General features: G+C 54.3%; 2 protein-coding genes across 4 annotated transcripts in view; one reads left to right on the top strand and one right to left on the bottom strand.

Annotated features, from left to right (window-relative positions):
- The window catches only part of CLCN1 (chloride voltage-gated channel 1), a 34793-nt gene extending 31196 nt beyond the window's left edge, over positions 1-3597 (top strand). The window contains exon 23 of the mRNA XM_081243439.1: positions 181-3597. Coding sequence (XP_081099565.1) covers positions 181-552 — 372 coding nt within the window. The 3' untranslated portion in view covers positions 553-3597. The remainder of the gene's footprint in view (positions 1-180) is intronic.
- Positions 3595-11289, bottom strand: FAM131B (family with sequence similarity 131 member B). Of its 3 annotated transcripts, XM_081243438.1 has the most exons (7): positions 11087-11289; positions 8234-8343; positions 7895-7930; positions 7488-7581; positions 6978-7175; positions 5379-5522; positions 3595-5160 (listed from the first exon to the last, which is right to left on the bottom strand). In XM_081243438.1, exons 1-7 carry the CDS (start codon positions 11112-11114, stop codon positions 4688-4690), a joined length of 1083 nt encoding a protein of 360 aa, XP_081099564.1. In that variant the 5' UTR covers positions 11115-11289; the 3' UTR covers positions 3595-4687. The 3 variants fall into 3 exon arrangements, with proteins under 3 accessions (XP_081099564.1, XP_081099562.1, XP_081099563.1); XM_081243436.1 differs by lacking the exon at positions 7895-7930 and having other exon boundaries at positions 11087-11233; XM_081243437.1 differs by lacking the exon at positions 6978-7175 and having other exon boundaries at positions 11087-11233.
- Positions 11290-15344: the final 4055 nt, after the last annotated feature.

Here is a 15344-nt window from a genome sequence, read left to right on the forward strand (position 1 = left end):
CACGCCCCTGTTTTCCTTTTTCTGTCTCCTTTGGATCCATCCTCGCGTGCATTGCTTGCCACGCCATAGCTTTCCCATGTTTTTTCCTTTTATCGTCTGCCCCTCTCTCGTGTCTGTTTCTCTCACTGCTCCTATCTTCTTTTCCTCCCCATGTTGCACCCTCTCTCCCCTTCCCCCCAGCTGCAGAAGGCCATTGAGGGGCACACCAAGTCTGGGGTGCAGCTCCGCCCTCCCCTTGCCAGCTTCCGGAGTACAACTTCGACTCGAAAGACTCCTGGGGGCCCAGTCCCTGCTGCACAGGCCTGGAGCCTGCCTCAGGATGGAAGTGGGGCCGCTGGGGCAGGGGATGAGGCTCCCGCCTCCCCAGAGCCCCCTGTGCCATCCGCCTCCCCAGAGCCCCCTCCCTCCTGGGCTCCGGCCAAGGCAGAGAGTGAGCTGGAGGAACTGGAGCTGGTGGGGGCTCCGGGGCCGGAGGAGGAGCTGGCCGACATCCTGCAGGGCCCCAGTCTGCGATCCACGGATGACGAGGATGAGGATGAACTGGTCCTCTGAGCGCCTCCCGGACCGCCGCACGAAGACGGTCCAGAGATCCAGGCCAGAGGGTGGACCCGTGTGGAAGAGGGTATTTCCTGAAGCTGGAGAGATCGTACCAATATCCGGCCTCTCCTAGGAATTTTACAATGTCATCCTGATCGTGTTGGAGAAGGAGCCAGAATCTGGGCAGGAGTAGCCCTGGTCAGTCATTTGGGCATGTCCCCCCGTCCCCAGACAGGCGGTGGTTCTAACCCCTGCGAAGGGCCCTTGATAGTCCACGGGCTTCTTGAGTTTGCCTGTGTGTGGGTGGGGAATGCCCGCCTCTCCCTGGCCCCCCTCACTCCCCCACAACTTCCCCGTGTTCTTGTTGGCCTTGCCCAGCCCCCGTTAGTTTCCCTGGGGGGTGGGTTAAGGGAGGCCCAGGATGACTGTGGTCCTGCCAGTGCCATGTTGGAGGAGGAGGTGGGATCCCCTCATGGCCTCATGGACGGATGGCCCCAGAATATTCCCGCAAACTGTCCGCAGCCCCTCCTGTCAGAGCCCCCCACCCCGCCCTCCACTTGCCCACAGCCATTCCCTGAAATTTGCCTCCAGACGCCATCCTGGCTCCCACTATCTGTCCCCAGGCAGAGCCATTACTAGGGCAGGAAAAGGCCAATCCCATTTCCCCCTCCTTTGTCCTCCATTTAAGCAGTGAGGCATGGATAAAGGGCCTGTGGGGAAACAGCCTGGAAGAGGAAAGGTCGCAGGAAGGCTGTGTGTGAAAGGGGCGGTACCCAACAGTCCTGCAGGCAATGGATTTACTTAACTCCCTCTGGCAGAAATTCCTCCCCTCCCACATCACAGCTTCCTCCCCGTCCAGTTTCGAGGTCACTCCCTCTCCACTGAAGTCCTTGATCTGTCCAGCCCAAGGGTCAGCTCTGCCCTTGAAGTGCTCTAGCTGGGGCTTCTCCTTCCAAGAGTGGAAGCTCAGGGCAGCTGGGCCACTGGTTCACTCAGAGACTATACCTTCTTAGGGACTGGTTCTTTGTGTTTCTCTTCTAGGGGTTCAGCGTCAAGATGGCAGACCTTTTTGATGCTTCCCACACTTGGGAAGTCAGATCCTTACCCTCCCCAAACCAGCGACAGGGACCCTGCCATCACCCTGCCTTTTCTATAAGTGGTCCCAGGTGCTCTGAGCAGCCAGAGACCCTTGCTCCCACCCCCAGGGCTTTTGTCCATCCCTTCTTTTATGCCTCGTTTAGTTCTGCAGTTGTGCCCCCTCCCCAGCATTCTCCTCCTTCCCCACCCTGTGCCCGGCCTCCATTATCCCCCAAATAAGACACTCATAGCCGAAGGTGCCACCACATTCTGTTTAGTGCCATTGAACACAGCCTGGAGCCCTCTCCGACAATACATCCCTTCCGCCTCCCCAGGCCAAGAGAGAGAGGCTGTAGCCTGGGGACGGGGACTGGCAGTGGGCCTTCGAGCCCATGCCCATGTGTATATAATCTATAATATTTATATATATATTTATATATAAGTCTCTCTGTAATATATGTCATAGAATCTCTCTTGGGCCTGGGTGGAAATGTCACATTAAGAAAACATGCTAAGACTGGCCATAAAAATGGATATTCCCTAGACCTGGAAGACGGAGTATGGGATGTACAGGTGGGGGTGAGAAGAGGTAATAAACTCATTCACCAAGATTCCCTCCTTGACACAAGGATAAGAAGGAAGGTGTGGGTGAGGGTGGGGCAGGGTCGGGGGTGGCGGGAGGGGAGGGATGGAAGATTTTCCTTTAATAAAGGGAACTCAAAATGAAAGGGGACCCCCCACACACACACACCAGTAGAAAATCAATTAGCAAGAGCAGTTTCATTCACCACGATATGAAAACAGCCCCGTTCTGGGACTGCTGTAAAACGTGCGGCACAGCCTTTAACCCCAAGGGAAAAGCAACCCTCCCCCATCCCCCAACAGCCTCTTCCTGCACATGCCCCTCCCCTCCCCCTAAGATAGGCTATAAGCAAACCCCATGCACCCTGGCCCCCCCAGCACCAGAGAGGCAGTTCCTCCCTCCAGAAGAGTCCTGAGAGGGTCTCAGGCCAGCTCCTCAGGTTTTCTCCCTCTTCAGAGTGGAGATGCGCCCCCCGCCGCCTGACCTCTGGTCAGCAGTGATGCCAGCATCCAGGGATGCTGTGCCCCGCTCACGCACACGTCCGAACTCTGCCAGAACCCTTCAGAGTTTTAGTCATCTTTGGGCAGGGACCAGCAGGGACCGTTTGGCTTCCTCAGGGAAGGAGGGAGGGAAGAATGCTGCGTTAGAGGACCTCTCCTAACTCCGCAGAGCCCTGAGCGAAAAAGGAACTGTGATGCATGAACCCGCTCCCTGGACTGGATGTCCGCTGTGGTCCGGGGGCGGAATATGGGACGCGAAGGGGGTGAGATTAAGAGAAAAGGATGATGCCTTAGAGAGGGCAGGTTGCACAAGGTAAGGAAACGGGGACCCCGTGAGAGGAGGGAACTGTGACATGCAAAACCCCAAGGACCTGCAGCAGCAGCGAGGGCCTGAGGCCACGTGAGCACGCACAACCCTTTTAACAGTTTTAGACGAGGTGACTTCAGCTACCGGTGCTCGCCATGCCTACTCCTGTTTCCTCCAAGAACCAACTTCAGGTAGCTATCCTCCCCCTCCCCAGAAGATGTGGGACCTGGCCTCGGGTGCGTTGCAGGGGCACGAGTGTAGGACACTGTGGGCTTGATGGAGGCAGGGTCACAGATGGACAGGAGCACCCCAACTCTCAACCTCCTCATTCTGGGACACCGCTGCAGCAGGGGAGGGGCAGTGTACTGCCGTCTCTTTACTCTACCCTTCGACCCTGTCCTCTGCCCTCAGGATGTCTTACAGAAGTGCTGGGGCTCCAGGTGCTGCGCGGAAGTCCCCACCAGAATGGAAAGCGGGTGTGGAGGGCAAGCAGTTTCAGGGGCTTATGCCTCATTGTAAAACATCCTGGAAGGAAGAATACCCAGATCCTCCCCCCCTCCTCCTCAGGACGCCTGGTTGGGTGGGGGACACCTGGGAGGAGGTGAAGGGCAAAGGGAGCCCAGAGCCCACGCTGCTCCTCGGCAAACACCCTGCCCCGGCTGGGGGCCTGACAGCACCGGACCCCTCCCTCCACCCTACTCAACCCTGAGTCCCCAAGAAGTTATAAAAATGTAGAAAAGGCAGAGAGAAAAGTGTAAACAGCTCCAGAGAATTAGGGGTGGACGGAGGGAGACACAGCCTCATGCTTCCCCGTCTAGCCAAGACACGTGCATCCTGTGTCACCCCCCCACCCTCAGGGCCCCGGGGCTCCCAGAGCAGGAGATGGAAGAAGGCAGAAAAGGGAAGCAAGAGCTGGAGTAGCCAGCCCTGGCGGGGTCCTTTCCCAGATCCTTAGGGTCCTCTTTCAGCCACAGGATAGTCAAGATCCCAGAACAAGTGGCCATGTTTGTCCTCGGTCTCACCAGTGATCGCCTGGTCTCTGGACAGGCCTTGTGCCCCTGTGCATCCCAGCGGCCACGTCCACCTCCTCCGTGACTCCTGATCTCAGAAGCCAAGTTACCTCTGAGGGCAGAGCCCTCTCACTCTGAGGAGACGGGGTCTGTACGTTGCTTCCCCTGTGCCCATCGAACCATGTCCAACAGCCCCTGAGGTCTGTTCCTCAAAGGACGGATGAGCTTGGGCCGCAGCCAGAGAAAACAGAGCTGGGAAAAGCAAGAGTGACGTGGAGAAAGGAGGCCTTCAGGCAGCTGCAGTCAAGGCTCCTGGAAGATGAGAGATCAGGGAGCAAAGAACTGAGATCCAGGGGCCGGCCACGGGCCGCTTTGCGCTCCTGTGCTCAGGATACACACTGGAGCTCCACCACCACAGACCCAGAAACCCGCAGCCAAGCGAAGTTCATGGCCATCTGGTTGCCTGGGCCTCAGTTCCTGGACCTGTGGTCTCTACAGTGTAAGCCTGGATAAAATCCCACCCTGGCCCTCCCTCCGTTTTGCTGGCAAGGACTCCTGGGCTCGTGACAGTCTTCTGCCCAGGTTTCAGCCGTACTGCTGGGGGAAGGGAGGGTGTGGTTGCAGCCATGCCCCTCAGGTGGGAGTGGAAGGTGGGGCATTCGGGGGGAGGAAGCTAGTTGTTGGCCTCTCCCTCCTCCTCATCAAAGGACTGCACGCCTGAGGATGTGACGTCAGACACCTTCCGGCTGAGAGCGGTGGGCATCTCGGGGTCTTCTCGTGGGGAAAGCGACTCCAGGTCCCGGCATCCCGCATCCTCTTCCTCCTCGGGCGCCAATGGCCTCTTCTCCTCCTCGGCAGGGCCCGTTGCCAGGTCCACCCCGCCCACCCCTGGCGCCCAGTCAGTGTCTCCCCCCAGCAAAGGTGGAGGCTCCTGAGCAGAGTATCCCAAAGCAGGTTGGGAAGGTCCCATTTCGTGCAGGCTAGGCTGTGAGTCATCAAATGCAGGGCCGAGATAGGATCCTGTGGCCGGAGAGGCAATGAGGGACTGGTCGCTTGCTTCCCAGGCATCCGATGACCCCAGACAGTACATGCCCTGGGACACATAGGAGTGAGGCCATCCATCCATTGGGGCTTGAGCAAGGGCATCTGTAAAGAGAATCATGGCGGTTGGTGGGGTCACAGAATATCAAAGGCAGTAACAACAGCACAGAGAATTGAGGGTGATATGTGGGGCGGGGGGTGAGAGGGGGAGTAGGAAAGCCTATATGAACAGAAAGTCTTAGAACAGAGATGCATGGAGGTAGCCTAGATAGTTGAGGAGGCCTCTTAGGCCTCTGGGGTCGGATTCTGGAACCATCCCTCACCCTGACTCTCCATCAATTCCTGGTAGTTGTCACTGTAATTGCAGCCCAATGGCTCCTGGGCAGAGTTGACACTCATGTCCTCACCATCCATGGAGGACCAGGCCATGAGAGTGGCCTCGGAGATAGCAAACTGTTCCATGACACCTGGGAGAAGAAACGTAGTTAGCACGAGCTACCTCGGGGAAGCCTTAGACACATGCATGGGGCGGGGGACATCAGTGCAGCGCTGTTCAATAGAGATATAACGCAAGCTACTTATGCAATTTTAAATTTTCTAGTAGCCATATTAAAAAAATTTAAAAGAAATAGGTGAAATTAATTTTAATAATACATCTTATTTAACCTAATCTATATAAAACATTATCATTTCAATGTATAATCCATGTAAAACTATAGAGATATTTTACATTCTTTTATTCATATGAAATCTTTGAAATCCAGTCGATATTTTACACTTACAGCACATCTCCATTCGGACTAGCCACATTTCAAGTTCTCAATAGCCACATGTGGCCAGTGGCTACTGTATTGGACAGCACAGCCTTGGTATATGCCCCGAAACAAGGCAAAATCGTGGGGGACTTCCCAGAAGGTCAGATTTAGGATTCCTAGGGGAAAGAGTTGGGGGGGGGTCTTCTGGTGAGATATCCTAAGGGATTGAAATTGGGGATTTCCAGAAGTTTATCTTTGGAATTTTTTTAGGAATGGTAGCTAGTGTTAGGTAGTCAAGGCCAGAGGAGTCTAAATGGGAGGGATTGTAGGTCCACAGTGGTATCAAGTTCAAGGTCTGGGGAGGACAAGGGATGAAGGATAGAATAATGAAGATGGGTAGACTCGGGGTTCCCATGTTGGTCAAAGCCATGAGTAAGCTGAAGCTTACATTGCTAGCTGCCCTACACTACCCACTACATGTTTGTCTCCCCTCCCCACTGATATTTCTTCCACCACCCACACCACCAACCAAAGAACCCTCTTGTCTATTCCAGATCTATCAGTTTTCCTAGGTATCTTATTGAGATCTGCCACTAGGGCTCGGGCAGGGTTGTAGGTACACCGTATGCCTGCCTCGTGCCTATACTGAATTTTAAAAGCTCTTCTGTACACACCCTCTCCTCACCCAGGTCCCTTGATCTTCTGGTGGTTGTCACAAGTAATGTGCCCTGTAACTGAATTCATGACTGCAGTGTGCTGATGGGCAAAGGCTAGAAGGGAGCCCCAAGGCTTTTCTTTCATTTTCATCATAAAACATGAGTAGAAGCACAGACTTTTGAAGCCTAAGATCCCTGCCTTTTTTTTTTTTTTTTTTCCTCCTGTACTGAGGGAATCCAGGGTTTGGATAGTCCCACCAGGTAGAAGAGATGGCATCAGGTGGACCCACAATCCCATGTTAACTCCCCTCAACTTCTGAGACGATAATAAAAACAAGTTTGAGGGTACTTAGAATAAACAAGTCAGAGTCCTTGAAATTAGAGCTAGTTGGGAAATTAAGTCTGAAGGTATCACATGAACAGAGCCAATCCTGCCATAGGGGATCAGGCTGAAGGGTCGGTCTCTGACCATCCTGAAAAGGTGTCTCTTGAGGAGCTGGGGAACAAGTACCTGCTAGGAAACGTGCCTCCTTCTCGCCATCGCTGAGGTCGGAGTAGGCATCTGTATCCCTGCGCACGGCCTCGTGGCTGTGTTGCGGCTGAACGGCTGGTGCCTTCCCCCAGCCCTGCCACTCAATCATGTGAGCCACCCGGCCCTGCCCCATGGCTGTGGGCTTTGTCACATGGTCCTTCATGCTTCTCGAAATCCCTGAGGGGCCAGACATTCCCCAGGTGCTCCAGAACATCACACAATACCCGCACCAGGTCTGCCCCGCCCCCGCCCCCGCCATGACCCCCACCCTAGTCCCATGGCACTCCATCCCACGAAGGGGGCAGGTACGCCCTAAGACTCTGTCTATGAGGGGCAGCCTGGAGGATGGGAGAGGCTTGACAGAAAGGGCAAAGAGGTCCGGGGTCTGGGGATGAGGGTTCTTCTTCAGGCCTGAAGGGGCCGGGAGACTGAGACCAGGAGCCCCCAGGGAGTCTCCTGTCTGCACGCATCCCCAGGTCAGAGTCTCACCTGAGAACGATGACTTGGCCAGGGCCCCAATGCCGTAGGCGTTAGAGTTTCGCTTAAGCTTCGGAAGAATGGACGTGGTGTCCTCCATGGAGAGCTGGGATCGGGAATGCGGGAGGAGGGGCACAGGAATAAGAGGGTATGAGGTGCTTTATATGTGGAGGACAGTCCTCGGTTTCCAGGAGGAAGGACGTGAGCTAGGGCGGGTGATCAGGCTGCCATTATACCCGGGAGTCCTTGGGAGGGCTATCCCCCAACCACCCTTGAGAGTCTGGGGGTGGCTAAAGCATGTGAGGGCTCCCAGTGCCCCGCTGGAGGGAGGGGGCGCTGTGTGCTATGGCAGCAGGTGGGAGAGGACAAGGAAGAGGAGGTAGGGTGGGCTGGAGAGGCCTGGGGGGAGCTGCACTCACATTGATGCCATCCCAGGAGAAGTCAGTCCGGGTTTGCTGTGAGGAAAGAGGAGAGGGAGTGGGTACCCGGGGCACCTCCTCACAGGGACTTCCAGAAGAGTGTGAGGTAGGGAGGGCTTTCCTGAGATTAGCACAGGGAATTGGGATCTCCGTGTGGAGCATCTGGCTTGTGTTTGAGGAAAGGAAGAGAAATGCTCTGTGAGGGCGTCAGTCTGAAGGCGTGTTTGGGAGGCTGTCCTGGAATTTAGGAAGGTGACTGAAGGACTAGGCTGATGCATGGTGGTTCTGGGGGTGTTTTCGAGGTCCTCTGGGAGGGCAGCTGGGCACAGAGGGCCTCACCTCGGTGGAGGGCCGGTGGAGGCTGCTCCCGTGCAGCGAGCTGGTGCTGTCCATGTTGATTTGGTCCACATCCTTCAGGCCCTTCCAGTCCACGGCAATCACTTCATTTCCTGAGATGGACAGATGGTTAGCTGCTTCCCCTTCACCTCCCTATGCCCACCCCGAAGGCCCCGCCTCATTCTTTTCCTTCAGAACGCTGAGGCCACAGACGGGGGCCACGCCCTCCAGACCCCTCCCTGCCCCCCCCTTCTGGTTGCCTATTTTCTTTTACATCCCCACTCGCCCCAAATTTTTGTTAGGAGAGACACTAATGCTGAACTCAATCAAGAATAGCACACTTGGGGGGCTTCCCTGGTGGCGTCCCTGGTGGCGCAGTGGTTGAGAGTCCGCCTGCCGATTCAGGGGACGCGGGTTCGTGCCCCGGTCCGGGAAGATCCCACATGCCGCGGAGCGGCTGGGCCCGTGAGCCATGGCCGCTGAGCCTGCGCGTCCGGAGCCTGTGCTCCGCAGCGGGAGAGGCCATAACAGTGAGAGGCCCGCGTACCGCAAAAAAAAAAAAAAAAATAGCACACTCGGAAAAAGTGTTCTATGGCCTCATTTGTTGTTGCTTAAATGGACGGGTCAGTGGCTGGGTTTTAGGAGGAAAACAGGTCTCCATTCTATCCTGAGGAATCTCTGAGGGTTTCTGTATGGGAATGCATGGGAGCTGTGCTTTTCCTCTATTTATGTTCCTACAAATAAGGGCAGAACTTGTCCAGGGGCAAGCTTCCCTAAGTTTTGGCTTTATTATTTATGAGGTGCAAGGATTGCATCTTCCCCAGCGGCCCCTCCAGAGGAGCTGGTGGATTTGTCTGACAGGAAGGAGATATGGTGGGGATCGAGGCAAGAGCTGGGTGTGTACACCTCGAAGCAATGAGAGCAGAGAAAGCAACGGGTGAGACGGAATCACTTCACCTGACTCTTGGGAGACGAGTGATGGATTAGAGAGGAGAGAAGGGGGCCAGCAGGAGGAGAGCAGGGGGCTTTTTCCAATAGGAACTAAAAGAATAGGAATTCGAGTCAGAGAGAAGACAAAAGATGATGGGAGAGGGTGGGCAGGGTTTGAGGGCTGACAGGCAAGCTGGAGGACCTAGGAAGATGGTAATTCTGCAGCCGAGGCCACAGCTCCTCGGAAAGGGAGGCTGCTGCCGTGAGGGGGGGGTGCATATATGCCAACTGGAAGCCTTGGGGAAGAATCACTCGGGTGGTAGACCCAAGTGAACCACCTGACCTTATAGATCTTTTCTACACATAAAGTTTTTTGCTTCTGAATTTAGGATTGGGCGTCCACTCTTGAGGAGGGGTGAACTGAACGGGGTCTGGGCAGCAGGAGGCATTCGGCATGCAACAACATAGCTGCTGCAAGAGGAAGGGATTGGGCTTGACAGGCCTGCGAGGGGTAAGGCCCCTCCAAAGTGGGCACACTCTCCCTTGGGGCTACAGGGGAATGGTGAGACCGGTCAGACCAGAGGCTGTGGCTGGGAGGGAAGAGGAGAGATGGACATCTGGGCGGACAGAGCAGGAATGGGGCAGGCACAGGACGACCTCTGAGGGGAAGGGAGATGGAGAGGGCAGAGTGGGAGAGAGGGCTGAGGGGAGGTGGCCTTTGTAGAAGAGGGAGAGCTGAGTCAGAGCCGTGGGGGGCGGGGAGGGGGAGGGAAAGAACCCGGAGAAGAGGTGAAGGCAGAGGAGCAAGTGGGGGTGTCCGTGGAAATAAATCGGGTCTCACAGAAACCAGGCTTCCGGACGGTGAGTGTGTTTGTAATAACAATAATACGAATTATTCTCTCAGCCTGAGGTCACTGGGGCATGTAGGCGGGAGAAATTGGGAGTCGGAATGGGAAAAATTGGGGGTTTGGGGAGAGGGTTGAATCAGTCTGCTGAGCTGTGAGAGAGGAGTGGGTGCACGGGGTGCAGGAGAAGGCACTGGGTAGCAAGGCAAATGCTGAGGGGAGAAGAATTCCGAGGCGCCTCTCTTCCTTCCCCCGGTCAAAGGTAAATAAAGAGCTGGCCCCGCCCCGCCAGCCCCCGCCGACAGGTGCAGCCAGGTCCCCGGGTTCCCTCGCTCGGCCAGCCCCACCCTCCTGGGAGCGGGCTCCCGAACCCTCTCCGGCCCTCGAACCCCCGGCCTCCCCCCGGCGTCCCCGGCTCTTCCCCTGCACCCCAACCCAGCCCGGCCCCGTTGCCTCCGGTCGTGGACCCCATTCCCCTCCCCGAGGCACCAGGCTCACCCCGCCCCCGCCCCGGAGGGAAAATGCACGTGAACAAAGCAAATCGGGGGAGGCAGAAACGACCGAAAAAGGCTACGGAGAGGGAAAGAGATGGGGGCAAAACACCCAAGCCAGATGGAGGCGGAGCGGGGGCGGGGGGCGTGCGAAAGGGACTCGGGGCTGAGACTGAGACTGGGGGTCCTTAGGACGGGGGCTGCTCCAGAAATGGAGGGGGGGCGAGGAGGCGCTGGGGAAGGCAGAGTCCAGGCCGATGGCCTGGAGATGGAGGGTGGGGGGACGGGAGAGTCGGGGAGAGCGACGGAGGAGAGAGAAGGTTGGCGGGGAGATGATGGAGAAGGACCGCGCCTGGGCAAGGGCAATGCAAGGAAGCCGGAGGGAGACGGAGAGGCGCGAGGGGAGAGCGGGGAGGAGAGAGGAAGGCAGGGACCGCGAGGGCACAGAGGGAAAGTGAGGGAGCGCGGCGGGGCCGGGCGGTGCGGAGAGAGGGACCCGGAGGGGCGCGGGGATTGGTGGGGGAGGGGCCGGAGGACCGGACCCCGCCGAGCCCTGCCTCCGCCCGCGCCCGCGCCGCCGGGGTACCCACCCACGGTCCGGGAGCCGATGCAGCCCATGGCTCCGGGCCTCCAGGCCGGGCCCTCACCGACGCGGGGCGGGCGCCGGGGGGAGCACCGGGAGCCGCGCCGCCGCCCCAGCCGCTCTGCAGCGCCGCGGCTGTCTCCGCTCGGCTCCGCTCCCCCCTCCCCTCTCCATCCCTCCCCACGGCAGCCTCCGTCGCCGCCGCCGCCGCCGCCGCCGCCGCCGCCGCCGCTTGGCTCCCCCGCCCCGGCTCGGCTCGCGGCGGCGGGGAGGGGGCGGCCTGGGGATTGGCTGCGCCGGCGCCTCCCCGCCCTGCCCCCGACCCCGCCGCCGCGCTCTCTCGGGGAGCCGGGTTGTCTGGGGTCCTTGCCGCCGCTTGCCTCTCTCGCCCTTCCCCAGAGCCACTCGGGGGCTGCTCGCCGGGTCCCCGCTGAGCTCGCGCCCGGGGGCTGCTGGAGACCCGGAGGATGCCCGCCTTGGGTCTCAGGAGCCGGTAAAGAACCCCGGGCCCACCCTTCGGATCTGGGGGATTGATTTTGAGGCTCGGGGTTGGGGATGTCTAGAGAGAAAGTGGGGCGGGAGTGAGAATAAAGCCTGGAGGAAGGGCCTTGGCCGCTAAATTCCGCAAACACTTGTTTTCTTCCTGGGGCTGCATCTGGGACACAAACGGGAGCGTGATTGGATGCAGCTCCGGTTGCTCTCCGTTTCCTGTGCTCTGTTTTATCCACCCAAACAGATCGCGAAGTCTTCGCAAGTGGATCGTGTTTTAGACTTGCCGGTGCTCGGCGCTCGCGGGAAAATCGGGCGTGGGTGTGGCGATGGTGCAGATAATCTTACTCCAGTTCCAATCGGGGAGGGGGATAGAAGATAATTCAATCCCATCTCGAGGGAAATAAAAATGTCAGGACCCGAGGCTGGCTAGAAGACAGTTTTATATCCAATGTAACTTTTCTGAGCCTCGGCCTTCTCTGACAAATGAGCGCAAGGATGTCAGAAGCGGTCAGGAGCGGGGTGGATTGCCCTCTGGCTAGTGGGGTCGGATGGGGTAGGCACCAAGGGCCTCTTGGGTAAGAGACAGAGAGACATCTAAGTGGCAAGGGTTAGGTGGGCACTATAGTTACAGCAGGCAAGAAGTGGAATCCAGAAAAGTCGCCTGAGAAAAGAAGGAGACCCTTTTATCTAAGCAGTACCCCAAAGTGCAAGAGAGCCGACCTGGTGAGCACCAATGTCAGAAGCAAATGCTAATCTGGGATCTGTTTGCTGCCCACCTGGTTTTATGTCCCTCCTGAGGTTGGACAGGGGGCCCTGGTGTGGACCTGGAACAGGGGGAGAGACCAAGTCTTAACAGATGCAATTTTTTGATCTTTAGATTATGAATAGGAAGCTAAACTTTAGGGTGACAACCACTGCCTTCTGTGGAATCCCAGATGAGAGATGTAGGGGAAGATACTAATAATTTAATTGCAGATCTAGGAGATAGGATGATGGAAAGGGAACTAATCTTTGGTCTCTGTGCATGAAGAAACAAACCAAATCTACATCTATAGAACCATGAGAGAGAAGAGAGAAAGGTCAGTGGTGGGTGGGCTTAGATTTTAATTGTCCAGTTCACTTTGTGGCAGGATCTGCTATCTTATTTTGACAGTGGAGGAAATTAGAAAGTATTTTCCACTCCCCATGTCAGCTTTTGTTGGTTATACAAAAGAGGTACTAAGTGGTTTCTGCCCTCCTGAAATATAGTGTCTAGCTGCAAAAGAAAAAAAAATGGAAAGATGGTTAAAAAAAAAAGATAAAAGGAAGAAATAGCCTCCATTACTATAGTCATGCTCCCAAACCCCTATTGTTTGAGCAGAGAAGGCACTGACTCTCCAGGTCAGGAGTAATGGACCAGGTGGCCAGCTCTGCTCATGCATTCTCACCTGAAACTGCTCTTCCCTTGGGGTGCTTTCTGATTCCAGTATTCTCAGTATTATATATTCTCAGTATTATATATTCTCAGTATTACTCTGGTCCAAACATGGATACAAACCCTTCCTTGGGTCCCCTTAGCACAGCTGTATAAGGCTGGATTTATCCAAATGGTTCAAATCAAGTCAACACAAGGGATCCCAGGTCTAGAAGACTCAGTCCCATCCCATATTCTGTCTTAAAGGTATTTCCAGCATCAGAGAAAAGGAGACTATCATAGGCACAACACTGGCATGCTTCCTTCCTGCTTCTTGCACTGAATCCTCTTACTTCTCACCATTTAGAGACATTCTTCCAGTCTCTTTGCTGTGTTCTGAGCCAAGGTCAAAGATTCTAGTTCTGTTATGAACAGGAACAACCTTTCTGGAGGACAATTTGACAGTACAGATCAAAAAATCTTTAAAATATGCATTACTATTGTTACTAAATTGTGACACAGCAATTCCATTTATAGAAATAATCTAAGAAAATAAAAATAGAATGTGGACAAAGATTAAATCTACAGCATCCATCAGAGCACAATTTCATAAAATTATAAAGATTGTACACAGCCCACATGTTCAAACCTGGGGCTTAATTAAATAAATTATGCTATATGCCTATAATAGAATATTATGCAGCCATTAATACTATCTTATAACTGTATTTGTTGAAAATTATTCATGATACATTGTGATATTATAAAAAAGCAGGCTATAAGAATTACAGTATATCAATTTTTGTTTAAAAATCACACACACACACACACACACACACACACACAGATTCTTCTCCTGCCTTTTGTCAGGCTTTCCATCCCAAATAATTTATGGGATTCCTTGAAGAAAGCCTATGTTTTACAAACGTCCAATTCCACTCATCAGTTACAGATTGACTCTCAATGAAATTACAATATTAATCAGTCCATTTCCAAAGTCTAAAAATACAGGACTTTGGCAGAATGCCCAAGCACGACACTGGCGCTTCCTTATTGGTTCCCTTTGGAACACAACACCAAGGTGAAATTATGCTTCCATCCTCTCTGTGGTTGCTGCTTCGTGCTCCTAATCTCCTGTGGACAGGTCTTGGACAGAAGGACAAACCAAGTTGAGAGCCAGTGCTGCCTAAAATAGGGACTCTTGTCCCAGGATTCATGGACAGAGTCCAGAATCCATAACCTTGGATAGGAAAAAAAATTATGTTCACTAACTTGTAACTGAAATTCCCCATGCACTTAAATTAGGCATGGAGGCAGCAAACCATAGTTGTATTAGAGGTATTGTACTGTGTCTTTATCAGCCATGAAAATTGCAGATGTTTCTATTATACAACAGTTGTTGCAGATTTTTTTACAATATTCTTTATGTTCGTCACTACTTTGAAATTATAGTAGTATTGAACCTGCCTCTACGTTTACTTATTTAATGCTTTTATAAAGAAGCAGATATACTACTAGACCACAATTTTATAACTGTATTTTTATATAATTGGTACCCTTTGTAATCTGTATTTTGTTTTATGCATTTAATATTATTCTGAGAGGGAAACCATGGATTTTCCAGATTGCCAAGGGATCTAGGGCACAAAAAAGTTTAAGAACCCCTGGCCCCTAAATACATATTTGGTGGTGATAGTGGTGGTGGAAGTCTCTAATTCTGTAAGAGATGAATAGTCCAGTTAATATACCAACTTAAAGGACCAAGCAAGATACTCATCATCCCATTTTGAAGACTGGGTCCCCAAGAACAAAGATATGTCCCTTTTTATTTTTTATTTAAAAAAAATTTTTTTTTGCGGTACGCAGGCCTCTCACTGTTGTGGCCTCTCCCGTTGCGGAGCACAGGCTCCGGACACGCAGGCTCCGGACACGCAGGCTCAGTGACCATGGCTCACGGGCCCAGCTGCTCCGCGGTATGTGGGATCTTCCCAGACCGGGGCACGAACCCGTGTCCCCTGCATCAGCAGGCGGACTCTCAACCACTGCGCCACCAGGGAAGCCCTGATACGTCCCTTTTTATCTGCAGGAGTGAAAGAGACGCACCAAAGGCAGGCCTGCCCCCCAAAACTGGAGAGGCAGCTCTAAAACATGACACCAAAGACCTGTACTATCACAGAAACATCTGTGTATCATATCTGAGTCTGTATCTCGAGGCAACAAGTAGGGGATTCAGGCTGCTTCCAAATTTAGTCAGCTTGCGGGCAGCCCTTAGTGGCTCACGGGAGGCCCTATTTGCTTAAGGTACCAGAAGTGGGTGTGCTGATACTAGAGAAGCTCGGTAAAAGGGCTGGGGTAGATGGTTTGGCATTGGCTTGCCTGG

This window comes from Mesoplodon bidens, assembly GCF_964165515.1.
Source record: "Mesoplodon bidens genome assembly, chromosome: 9".
Classification (NCBI taxonomy): Eukaryota; Metazoa; Chordata; class Mammalia; order Artiodactyla; family Ziphiidae; genus Mesoplodon; species Mesoplodon bidens.